The sequence below is a fragment of the Leucoraja erinacea genome, chromosome 30, assembly GCF_028641065.1.
Source record: "Leucoraja erinacea ecotype New England chromosome 30, Leri_hhj_1, whole genome shotgun sequence".
In the NCBI taxonomy this organism is placed as follows: domain Eukaryota; kingdom Metazoa; phylum Chordata; class Chondrichthyes; order Rajiformes; family Rajidae; genus Leucoraja; species Leucoraja erinaceus.
Genome location: NC_073406.1, coordinates 134014 through 146797, shown reverse-complemented (window position 1 = coordinate 146797; position 12784 = coordinate 134014). Strand labels below are relative to the sequence as shown.

Sequence of the window (12784 nt, the reverse complement as noted above, 5' to 3'; positions counted from 1 at the left end):
CTGACCTTCCAAAGCAACCGACCATGCACAACCTTGTCCTTCCTGTTTTTGCCCAGATTCTTACTCTGAGTGTGATCATCAGAAATGAAAACTGCAGTTTTCACACTATCCACGTGGTGAATTCTGACAGATTTTCCTGACCTTCCGCGATGTTAAACAGTGCACCCCCTGAGTCAGGGAGAGCTGTAGTGGCAGTTTCCCACGAGACTGGGATTGGGATAGGGGATTACCTGGGAAGGGTCCGTGCTCACCCCAACCATGGGGCTTCTTGTAACAATCTCCAGGTGAGAACGGGAGATTCCTGACACTTGAACAAATCCTCTTTGATTGAGACAATGATCCTGCTAACAGGGCGGAACGGGAAACTGCAGCTCGCATCTCTGAAGAAATTGGAAATTTGATGAAAGAGATTGAGAACTTGGTGGATGAGAAAACCAAGGAATCATCTGAGATTGTGAAGATGGTGAAAGAAGGTGAGCTAGTGTCCATCGTACCTGGTTCTGGACAAACCATTTTATGACAGAGTTTGGGGGAGGGGGGATCGTTCCAAATAGGGGTAAAAAGGGGTGTTATTGACAGATTTCTATCCTACCCTAAATAAGGTAAGTAATATTGAAATACGCAGCCTTCGCCTCAGTCCGATCAGGTGGTCTTATGCCAACGGATCAGGCAACATCTGTGGGAAGAGAAACAGAATAAACATTTCAAGTTGAGTACCTTTCACCTGAATCAGTAACTCTGTTTCTCTCTCCTCAGGTGCTGCATGACCTCCTGACTATTTCTAGCTTTTTCTGTTTTTATTTCAGATTTTGTTATCCTAATATTTATCAATGATCTTGTTCCAACTCTGTAATGATGCAATGTGTTGGCTGAATCTGTTTTCTAACCTTAAAACTATTTCCTTTATGGTTGGTAGCTTCTGTAAATCATCTGTTTAAGAAGGAACTGCAGATGCTGGAAAATCGAGGGTAGACAATAATGCTGGAGAAACTCAGCGGGTGAAGTCTGAAGAAGGGTTTTGTCCCGAAACGTTGCCTATTTCCTTCGCTCCATAGATGCTGCTGCACCCACTGAGTTTCTCCAGCATTTTTGTGTACCTTCTGTAAAACACCTGACAGACTACTTTCAGTTTTCTCAGCATGTTTAACTTTGTCTTTCTTGATCTAATCTTGCAGACATGGTCTTGAGAATGAAGTGTTGTACAATCTTACTCACAACCTATCCATTCATGATGTGACCCTGATTTTGTCAATTCCCAGTAAGGTCCTGTGTAAATATCCCCAATGTTTTGTGACTTCCAGGGGGACCGTTGCTATTTGACAGTGTCCAAGTTGTAATGAACGCACGCCTGTTGAATGGCACGCAGCGGGTCTTGCTCGACGGAGTGATCACTGATGAAGAATGTCAGGAAATGCGCTACCTCTCCAATGTGAGTATCTCTGTCCACAGCCTGCAAGACCGGGCAGGGCCTGAGCTACAGGGAGAGGTTGGGCAGGCCGGGACTCTACAGGATGGGACTCTATAGGATGGGTCTCTATAGGATGGGTCTCTATAGGATGGGTCTCCATAGGATGGGACTCTATAGGATGGGTCTCTATAGGCCAGGACTATAGGATGGGTCTCTATAGGATGGGACTATAGCATGGGACTCTATAGGATGGGTCTCTATAGGATGGGACTATAGAGTCTTAGGTCAGTACTAGTGAGTTGTAGGGTGTGTGGGTGGGGTGTGTGGGTGGGTTGGTCTGTGGGTGGGTGTGTGGGTGGGTGGGTGTAGGTGGGGTGGTGGGTGGGTGGGTGTGTGGGGTGGGTGGGTGGTTGGGTGTGTGGGGGTGTGGGGTGCATGGGGGTAGTGGGTGGGGGGGGTGGGTTGGGGGGTGGGTGGGGATGGATGGGTGGGTGGGGTGGGGGGGGTAGCAGGGTGGGTAGGGAGATGGTTGGAGAGAGATTACCAGCGTCTGCCACCATGGCTCGATGTGAAGTTTGTATCCACTTTTCCAAATGCTCTTGGCATTTTCACAGGGCTGAGTGATGTGGGTTTATTCACTGTGAAACACATGAGGCAGGGATCAAGGCTCTGATCCTGTCCAAAGGCAGTTGTGCAGGTTAGAAGGATAATGATGTGCGGGCCAATACTTCTACTGAGAGGGAAGCCGGAACTTCTTGCAATACATTTCCAAATCCTTGGTATGCCTGTGCTGACTTTGCAGGCTGCTGCTTCACTGGGTGACGGTTATTATGGGAGGCCTTCTCCTCACACGCCCAATGAGCGATTCCAGGGGGTGACGGTACTGAAGGCGTTAAAGGTGAGTGAGTCCACACTGTTATAGACCGGCTCAGCATCTCCTCAGGTGTAGACAGGTGAAACATTACCTGCCTTTTACCTGATGGGTCTCCTTCAATCCCACCTGTTTAACATTAGTTTTTTTTGGCTTCTATTCCTCCACCTCAGTCTCCAGGTTTGACACCATTTACCCTTTATACCTGTGTCTGTTCCCTCCAATGTCAGGCAGCATTCACCTTCAACATTCTACATATACTGAACGACGGACTTGAACTCTATACTTGTGCCGCTGTGAATAGACCACACTCTTTGGCACTGAACTCCCACACCCACACTCCTTTGCACACTAGGCTAAAAGTAAAAGATAGACACAAAATGCTGGAGTAACTCAACGGGACAGGTAGCATCTCTTGAGAGAAGGAATGGGTGACATTCTGGATCGAGAACCTTCTTCAGACTGAAGTGTCTCGACCCGAAAGGTCACCCAACCCTTCTCTCCAGACATGCTGCCTGCACGCTGAGTTACTCCAGCATTTTGTGTCTATCTTTGGTTTAATCCAGCATCTGCATCAGGCTAAAAATAAACATTCCCACTGTTTCATTCCAACTACAGCTGAAAATCAAGTTTATTTACAAGAATTATAATTGCACAAAAGTAAAATAGATCATCATCAATTGGTGCATTAAAAGCAGGAAATACTAGATGCTCTCAGTAGGTCAGGCAGCATCTGTGGAAGGAGAAGCAGTTAATGTTCCAGGACCTTTCATCATAAAGACGAGTCGATTGTGCAGATCTGGTCATTGACTTGAGGAGTTCATTGTATTTTCTCTCTCCGCAGACGTTGCCTGACCTGAAACATCTGTGACCAGCTGAGTATTTCCAGCATTTTTGGTTTTTATTTGCGATGTTCAGCATCTGCATTTGTTGTTTTTCAACAAATCATACTATATTTATCTTGTATTAATTGCATTACCGGTGGTGCAGCGGCAGAGTTGCTGCCACACTGCGCCAGAAACCTGGGTTCGATCCCAACTACAGGTTCTGTCTTTACGGAGTTTGTACGTTCTCCCCGTGACCTGTTTCGGTTTACTCCCACACTCCAATGATGTACAGGTGTGTAGGTTAATTGGCTTGGTATAAATGTAAATTGTTCCTAGTGTGTAGGATAGTGTTAATGTGCAGAGATCACTGGTCGGAGTGGACTCGGTGGGCCGAAGGGCCTGTTTCCGCACTGTATCTCTAAACTGAACTAAAAAAAAATAATGTTTGAACTGCTACAACACAAAACAACAACATTTCTAAAATCAGATTGGTTTCCCTGGTTTTCATTGGCTAACTTCAAGTCAAGTTCAAGTGAGTTTATTGTCATGTGTCCCTGTATAGGACAATGAAATTCTTGCTTTGCTTCAGCACACAGAACATAGTAGGCATTTACTACAAATTTTTGCAGTTTCAACCTTGGTGAGTTTTTTACACTTTAATCTTTCAATGTTCTATGTCATCGCATTGTTTATTTGCTGCTGTAAATGATCCATGAGGTTTGTTGTGAATTAATTGCCAGGTAACTCTGTCTCTCCTCTGATTTTCTCTAACATGTACAACTCTGGCAGCTTAGTCAGAAGGGCACCATCCCACTTAAAACATCCAGGCTCTTTTACGATGTCAGTGAGAAGGTGAGAAGAATCATCGAGTCCTACTTCCGAATGGAAACGCCACTCCACTTTGCCTACTCGCATCTTGTCTGTCGCACAGCAGTGGAAGGTAACAGCTTCGCCCTTAACTCTAGAACATGTGGACCAGGTGGTTCAACTTACCTTTCGAGCACCTGGACCGAGTGGTTACAGCTGAGCCTGTTTGCAGATAGTTAAAGATAGTGGCTTAGCTGTTAGAGTTGCTGCCTCACGGCATCAGAGACCCCGGTTTGACCCTGACTACAGGTGCTGTCTCTATGGAGTTTGCACGTTCTACCCATGACCACGTGGGTTTCCTCCCACATCATAAAAACGTGCGGGTTTGCAGGTTAATTGGCTTCTGTAAAATCCCCCTAGTGTGTAGGGAGTGGGATAACATAGAACTAGTGTGAATGGGTGATCGATGGTCAGCATGGACTCAGTGGGCCAAAGGGTCTGTACACTCAGTACAGTTAACCCTAACCTGATTGTTGCTGTGTAGAATTTGTTGATGAATGCTGCAACCCTCTGGGGAAAGGTCTCGACCTTATACGACACCCATTCCTTCTCTACAGAGATGCTGCCTGTCCTGCTGAGTTACTCCAGCTTTTTATGTCTACCTTCGATTTAAACCAGCATCTGCAGTTCTCTCTTACACCCAACTCTACCCAGTGGCACTACGCGAGCACTTTCACATGAAGCACTGCAGCTGCTTATGAATGCCCCACTTCCTTGACTTGCTACTCAGGCTGGTTCCTGAATCACCAACCTATTCCTGGCAACGCGCGCACAGCTGTGAGTTGCTAACTTTGAATTCTTTGACCTTCTTCCCTGCATTAGGAATGCAGGACAAAAGAGAAGACCTCAGCCACTCTGTGCATGTGGACAACTGCATTTTAAACTCGGAGGCTCTGGAATGTCCAAAGCAGCACCCAGCTTACACTGAGCGCGATTATAGGTAAGCCTCACCTCTCTCACTGACACCCTTTCATTGCCACCTGCCGCCTTTTACACAGCGACTTTACACCTTGAATGCCCCAAAGTAATCTTAGTAGTGAAATATTTAAAACTATAGCTACTGCTGTGCGATACATAGAAAGCTCCCGTAAGTAGCTGCCGGGTAATGAACAGAATTGAACTAGTAGTTATCGAGTGGTCTGTGCTAGTCAGGATTTCAAAGTAAACTCCCTGACCAGTTTTAGCAAGGTAAGGATATTGATTAACCTATCACTGTAAGGCCAAAGGTAGACAAAGATGCTGGAGAAACTCAGCGGGTGGGGCAGCATCTATGGAGTGAAGGAATAGGTGATGTTTTGGGGGCGGTCTGAATAGATGCTGCCTCACCCGCTGAGTTTCTCAAGAATTTTTGTTTGTCTACCTTCGATTTTTCAAGCATCTGCAGCTCTTTCTTAAACAACTGTAAGGACAGAATAGTTGACAGTATAACACTCCCTTTGTCATTAAACAAAAGAGTTTGTAAGATCACTGGCCTCTGTAAAATTGCCCCCATTGTGCAGGGAGTGGATGAGAAAGTGGTCGGCATGGACTTGGGGCCAAAGGGCCTGTTTCCATGCTGTATCTTTAAACAAAACTAAAGAGAATACTATTCTTGTCTAATGCCATAAATGCTGCATATTATGGCATCTATTCCAGCTTGGACGATGAGCTGGGTTTCAGATGCCCAGAGCACAGAACCAACGGCTAGGGAGAGAATTTCAGAACCTGGGGTTGAGAAGATACCACTTAAAGATTGAAGGATGAAACTCAGAGAAGCAGCAAAGGGGTGGAATTAGAGCAATGCCAGCTCTTGTTGGCTGTGATGTGATGTGTGAGATTGGTGAGGAAGAGGCCATGGTCATGTGGCAGATGTGAGTGGTGGAAGGTAGGGGTTGTGGGCAGCAGATTTCTGAATGAATTGAGTGCTGGCACAAAGAGCTGCAGAAACTCATGTCACTTTGGCAGCATGACCTTTTGTCCTCTGGGAATGAGAGAGAGAGAAGTAACAATGCCAAAACCAAACGGCCGATGTTTCTCAGCCTGATCACCATCAGTAACGTGCACCATTTAACACAACTGTTGATGATGATCGATGCCTGATGCCCCAGCAGCTTCTCGTTTTCATGTTGTAATAAATCAACTCCCCATGGTTTAGTATTAATGCCACTTGGTGATGTCACTGTGTGCAAGTTTCATTGTGAATGCATAGTAAACCAATGTGTGCCCCATCCTACACCCCAGCCAATCTTGTGTAACACACCAAGTGTCAACTCCTCAGTGCCCACTGGTCTTCACTGCTGGTTCTCAATGAGAGGAGAGCCATCCAGCTGGCCATCTCTTCTGTTCTGAGTTCCTGTCTTCATGTGTTGTGTTTTGCCTCAGCGCCTCCATAACTGGCCTCTGTAGGAGCTGGGGACAAGTCTTGCGTTGTCTTTGAGAACTCGGCATAGTTAGTTACAGATTCTCAATAATCACAATTACATTTTATTACAGTGCAATCCTTTACTTAAACCACGATTTTGAAGGTGGGAACTTCATATTCACGGAGATTGATGCTAAAGTTATTACAGTAAGTTTCTAAACCTTTTCTTTGTGGTCATCGAGCAGAAGGAGTTGAAACTCTTGTCACTTCTGTCAGTATCAAGATCAGGAATACTCTGCTTAAATGAAGATTCATTCACCTGCCTCAAACCATTCCATGTTTTATTTTTCCATTTCCAATCAACTTATTCAACATCTTCCCTCTGCACAATTTGGGTAATTCAGTGCCTGAGTTAAGGCTATTGGGGAGAACCATGGTGGGGGAAGTCCCAAACACAACAGAAACACAACCTAATCCCCTGGGCCAGTGAATTCAGCTAAGGATTCCGTGCATGGGAGAAGTTCCAGCCACATGGTGGGTGGAAGTGACACTGGGAAAGGATTTGGGATCTTGCAGAATCTAGTTCTACTTCCACCTTGTGACTCCAGATTAATGATGTCTCCTTGTGCAGGCGATGGTGAACCCAAAGTGTGGTCGTGTGGTGGCCTTCTCATCAGGGGCGGAGAATCCTCATGGAGTGCAAGCTGTGACTAAAGGGCAGAGGTGTGGAGTGGCACTCTGGTTCACCTTGGATCCCACGCAGAAAGAACGGGTACGACTAACTCACCGAGCTTCACTGTACAATGTGGTCTAACTTGCAGGAGTGGATCCTGGTGCTGCTGGTGTGTGGCGTGGGTAAGGTGTGGGCGATGATGGGGTGGTATAGGCAGAGGAAGGAATAGTGCAAGGTATGTTGGATGATGTTGTAAGATGAGGAGGAGAACATTGCGGTGGGGAAGATGCAGTGGTCATCTCCAATCCTCAGTATTGCCAGGTTTAAATAAATCATCTTTCCTCATGGACCTTCAGACCTGTCTCTCACTGATAATTTATGTGTAAACAGTGTCTCAATTCCAACTCAAACAGTCACTCTTCCTCTCCATCCATAGGACATGTTTGTAGGGATATGGACCAAACACGGGCAGGTGGGACTAGTGTTGCTGGGACATGTTGGCCGGTGTGGGCAAGTTGGGCCAAAGGGCCTGTTTTCATGCTGTACCACTCTATGACCATCCCTCTCCCCATGTCTTTGACGCTTAGTCTCAGCGAGTGGGGCTGGATTCTAATGAAGACACTGTCTGTAGATGTTGGGCAGATTGGGGAAGAGTCTGGAACAAATAAACTAACATCCCTCCCTCCCCCCATGAGTGGCGGTTCATAGTTCATGGGATCGTCCAGTCAGACAGGATCTTCCATTTCTACAGGTAAATCTATCTAATGACCAGGGCATGATGGTCTGCATCCTAGGGTACTCAAGGAGGTGGCTTAGGATGCATTGGTGATCATTTTCCAATGTTCTATAGATTCTGGATCAGTTCCTGTGGATTGGAGGGTAGCTAATATTATCCCACTTTTCAAGAAAGGAGGGAGAGAGAATACAGGGAATTATAGACCAGTTAGCCCGACATCAGGGGTGGGGAAAACGCTGGAGTTGATTATCAAAGATGTAATAGCGGCACATTTGGATAGCAGTAACAGGATCGGTCCAAGTCAGCATGGATTTATGAAGGGGAAATCTTGCTTGACTAATCTTCTGGAATTTTTTGAGGATGTAACAAGTAAAATGAACAAGGGAGAGCCAGTGGATGTGGTGTACCTGGACTTTCAGATAGTCTTTGATAAGGTCCCACAAAGGAGATTAATGGGCAAAATTAGAACACATGGTATTGGGGGTAGAGTATTGACATGGATATAAAATTGGTTGGCAGACAGTGACTAGTGGGGTACCGCAAGGCTCGGTGCTGGGACCGCAGCTATTTACAAGATACTGTATGTAATGCTAAATCAGGTAGATTTTCCTGTTTCATTGGTCTTCCTTTTCTATAATGTTTTAACTTTCCTTCTCTCTTCATTTTATTAAACATAGAACATAGAAAAGTATAGAACATGGAGAAGTATAGAGTATAGACCATAGGAAAGTATAATGTAGCAACAAGCCCCAGAGCCCACGTGTTTATGCCCAGACCCCGGCAGTCCCAGTCTTGGTTGCTCAGTGTCCGATGACTAACCAGCTCTGTCTGTTCCCAGGAAAGGATTGAGGCCGATGACTTGGTGAATATGTTGTTTGGGATGGAGGAGGAGCTGCAGCCAGATGAGGGGGACGTCAAGGAGCCCGTCCCCACTGACCACCGGTCAAACGATGTCCCCACCGACCACCGTCCAAGCGATGTCCCCACTGACCACCGGTCAAGCGATGTCCCCACCGACCACCGGTCACTGACCACCGGTCAAGCGAGCGCCCAGCCCCTGAGCCCATCCACAAGCCGCAGGATGGGGCGGAACCTGCAGGGGACGCTGCAGAGCAAGAGACGGAGGTGAAGGGGTCAATGACCGAAGGCAGCAAAGTTCCTGAACACATGATAAAAACTATGGAGCCGGCACCCACTGTCCCAGATACAAAGTCAACAGCAGCTCTGAATATTCCATCTACAAAGCAAGAGTTGTAAATCAACTTACAGCTGCTCACACAAGGGGTGATGGGTTTATTGTTTAGTTGTCCCTGGTAACTGTTTTCCAATTTAGGAGCTGAAAACTGTGGAACATTCCCTCCCTCAGTGGCCATCCTCCTCTCAGCTGGTGCCTTTGACACTCCAAGCGTGGCAATTTATTTATCATAATCCTGTTCTTCTCCCCTCCCCCGTAGCCCCAATGATATCCTGTGGCATGGCAAGCCCCCTAGCTGTGTTCATGAACATGCCTGTACCTAGCTCCATGTCCAAGCTCTTGTCCCTTGGTCCATTCTACCTGTGTCCATCGCCAACCTTCTACCTGGCTCTATGGCCAAGCCAGCCTATCTGGGTCAGCAGAGTATACAGGATGTTTTCACTCTGGGCAGCTCTCCCACAAGGTGTGACAGATACACCTGACCTGGTCAGAGCTGCCACCCATTGACATGTAACACTGCCCATGTCCACGTCAGCAACCAGACTATTGGAGGGCTAAATGGTCTACTCCTGCACCTATTGTCTATTGACACACACCCATCTACACTGGGTTACACAATGGATAAGATATCTGTCATTGAAAGGGGGGTAAACTGCTACTAGACTTGTTTCCTTGTTCCCCAGCCCTTCACGTGAAGCCCTTGAATCTTGCTGACAGATTGACTGTTCCGAGTCTGCGAGGTGTTTTGTAAACCTCTCTGGAGGGGTGAGTGTCACGACTCTATATCGGAGGGAGCCTCAGTCCACCCCAGTCCTGTCTTTATCTGATCTTTGGGGGTGGGAGTTCAGCAGGGCAGTCTAGGCAGCTCTGAACTTGCCTCCTGCCAATGTGTGGGCATCACAAAGACCGATGGGGGGGGGGGACAGGCTTCAATGGTCTTGACTTCACACCGTACTGTGTAGGTGATGGAGGCAAGGTGGGAGCAATGATGCACAGTATCCACCTTTCCACAATTCACCGCTTAGATTTCTGATTTTCAGCTCTGTAGTTGTTTAATTTTTAGATGACCATCTTTGTTGCAGTGTTTGGAAAATGACACAAAGTGCTGGAGTAACTCAGTGGGTCAGGTATAGCATCTCTGGAGAGAAGAAATGGGTGATGTTTTGGCTCGAGACCCTTCTTCAGACTGAGAGTAGGGGAAAGAGAAACAAGAGATATAGACGGACATAACGGATATACCATGGTGAATGAAACCAGCGTCCAGTTATTGGCACCACACCAACCATTGTATACCATGTCAGTCAACCGTATCACCACTTGTCATGAGAAGTTGTTCTGTGTTCATTATCCAGCCAGTATCTGCCGGTCATCTACACATGATGCATCGTTCCTCATGCTTGTTCATTTATTATTATATGAACCAACATGAACCGTGGTGGCATTGGGCCACAAACACGCACACTCTTCGGTGGAGTGATTGCTTAGTGTTACTTAGTGTCAATGGGAGTTAGTCCCATCGCTCAGTCATTTTCTATTGCCGTGGGTCCCTGTGCCATCCAATGTGTGAGCTTGTGAGGTTTTGGAGGAGGAAGTGTTAAGGTCATTTAGAGGTGAGGAGGAAAATGTAGATATGATAATGCATCAATTTTACTCATTTTAAACTTGACCAAAGAACATCCAAAACAAAATAGGTACAAAATGCTGGAGTAACTCAGTGGGACAGGCAGCATCTCTGGAGAATGTGGATAGTGCTGGAGTAACTCAGTGGGACAGGCAGCCTCTCTGGAGAATGTGGATAGTGCTGGAGTAACTCAGTGGGACAGGCAGCCTCTCTGGAGAATGTGGATAGGTACAAAGTGCTGGAGTAACTCAGTGGGACAGGCAGCATCTCTGGAGAGAAGGAATGGTGACGTTTCGAGACCGTTCTTGCTGTTTTGACAGAATGCCTCTTCTGCAACTGAGAACATACGTCACTCTAGGGTCAATGCAGCCACGTTATGGCCAGGTCTGGCTTGTTTCCCTTTGATGAGACTGGATTTTGTTCTTTATTCACAATACTTTAGTATCGCATCTACCACATGAGCGTTCAGTACAAATCCAACAGTAGCTACTTGATTTGTTCAGATGTTGATGTTTCACTGCCCAGTTCTTGTGAACTTTTATTCATAATTACATTTTTTGCCGTGTTTCTCAGTGTGACGCCTACTGTTTTTCTTCTGAGGGAGCCCCTCAGGCTCAAGGTATGTCGGCAGAACTGCAGATGTTGCTATATACCAAAGATAGACACAAAGTGCTGGAGTAACTTGGGTCAGGCAGCATCTCTGGAGAAAAAGGATGGGTGACGTTTCGGGTCGGGACCTCTCTGCAGACGTGAGATTCTCCACCACTGTGTCCATCCACAGGCCGCTGGGTCCGAGCTGGATGGTGGCGACCACTGATGGTCAAAGGGGGTGTGGTTTGTGAGGTGGGACGCTGCTTCCATCCCATGTAGGGGTGGTCTGTCTCAGCAGCAGCTTGAATCCTGTCCCAGTTTCAGGAGTTATGGGCAGGATACCCAGCAGCCTGCAGGCACAGGCACTTTGAGCAACATTGACTTGTTTCCTATTTTCTCATGGCAAAGCTCAGAAAAGAAGGTCTGTTTCGTGAGTCGCCATATGATGAGCATTTGACGGCACTGGGCCTGTACTCGCTGGAGTTTAGAAGGATGAGGGGAAACTCATTGAAACTTAGCCAATAGTGAAAGGCTTGGATAGAGTGATTTGGGGAGGATGTTTCCACTAGTGGAAGAGTCAAGGACCAGAGGTCACAGCCTCGGAGTTAAATGACGTTCCTTTAAGAAGGAGATGAGGAGGAACTTCTTTAGTCACAGGGTGGTGAATCTGTGGAATTCTTTGCCATAGAAGGCTGTGGAGGCCAAGTCAATGGATATTTTTAAGGCAGAGATAGATAGATTCTTGATTAGCATGGGTGTCGGGTTATGAGGAGAAGGCAGGAGAATGGGGTTAGGAGAGAGATATAGATTAGCCATGATTGAATGGCAGAGCAGACTTGATGGGCCGAATGGTCTAATTCTGCTCCTATCACTTATGACATGAGTCTGGTTTCGGGCACATGAATGCCATAGCTTGCCCAATGAGATTGATTGAGACTAACCAAGGCACCACTGCTGGGAATGCATTGGGTCTGAAGGAGGTTCCCGAACAGAAACGTCACCCATCCTGCATCCTGACGTGCTGAGTTACTACAACACTTTCGTGGTTTGTGCAGGCTCGAAGGGCCGAATGGCCTACTCCTGCACCTAATTTCTATGTTTCTTGGTCCTCCAAAATAATCCAAATGGAATTTAAACTGGTGGTGGAAGGAGGACTTAAGCCAGAAAGGGTTTTTGGGAAGAAAGAGCTACCTTAAATTTAGTTGCATCTGGTTGGGTAACTATGGTAGGGTGAAGATTATTCCATGCTTTAATTGTGCGGGGGAAGAACGAATTGCTGTACACATCTGTCTTTGTAGCTGGGATCACAAATTGGATCGAATGCCCTCGTCTGCTCCTAATTGTTTTGGGTTTGGTGTAAGTCTTGTAATCTATGTCGAACTGACCATTTAACACTTTGTGTCGATCTTTGGTATACACCAGCACCTGCAGTTCCTCTCCATACTGCTGGGAATGTGGGCCTGGGAGAGTAGGTTCATAACCCTTGCAAACAGTGTGGAGAATGCTCCTGTGACTAAATGTTCCTGTCAGTTGAATTGTTTGTCCACTTGAGTTCATGTGTTTTGTAGTCAATGCCTATTATGTTCTGTGTGCTGAAGCAAAGCAAGAGTTTCATTGTCCTATCAGGGACACATGACAATAAACTTGAACTTGA

General features: G+C 46.6%; 1 protein-coding gene across 3 annotated transcripts in view; it reads left to right on the top strand.

Annotated features, from left to right (window-relative positions):
- The window catches only part of p3h1 (prolyl 3-hydroxylase 1), a 25871-nt gene extending 13087 nt beyond the window's left edge, over positions 1-12784 (top strand). Inside the window, exons 8-17 of one of the 3 annotated variants that reach the window (XR_008725843.1) lie at positions 352-473; positions 1302-1429; positions 2211-2306; positions 3896-4046; positions 4796-4913; positions 6446-6521; positions 6946-7086; positions 8562-8729; positions 8771-10609; positions 10768-12784. Coding sequence is in view for 2 of the 3 variants with exons in the window: in XM_055659039.1 (XP_055515014.1) it covers positions 352-473; positions 1302-1429; positions 2211-2306; positions 3896-4046; positions 4796-4913; positions 6446-6521; positions 6946-7086; positions 8562-8729; positions 8771-8980 (1210 nt within the window). In the remaining variant the exon portion in view is untranslated. Of the gene's footprint in view, positions 1-351; positions 474-1301; positions 1430-2210; positions 2307-3895; positions 4047-4795; positions 4914-6445; positions 6522-6945; positions 7087-8561 lie in introns of all 3 variants that reach the window. The other 2 variants (XM_055659039.1, XM_055659040.1) reach the window with 2 other exon arrangements.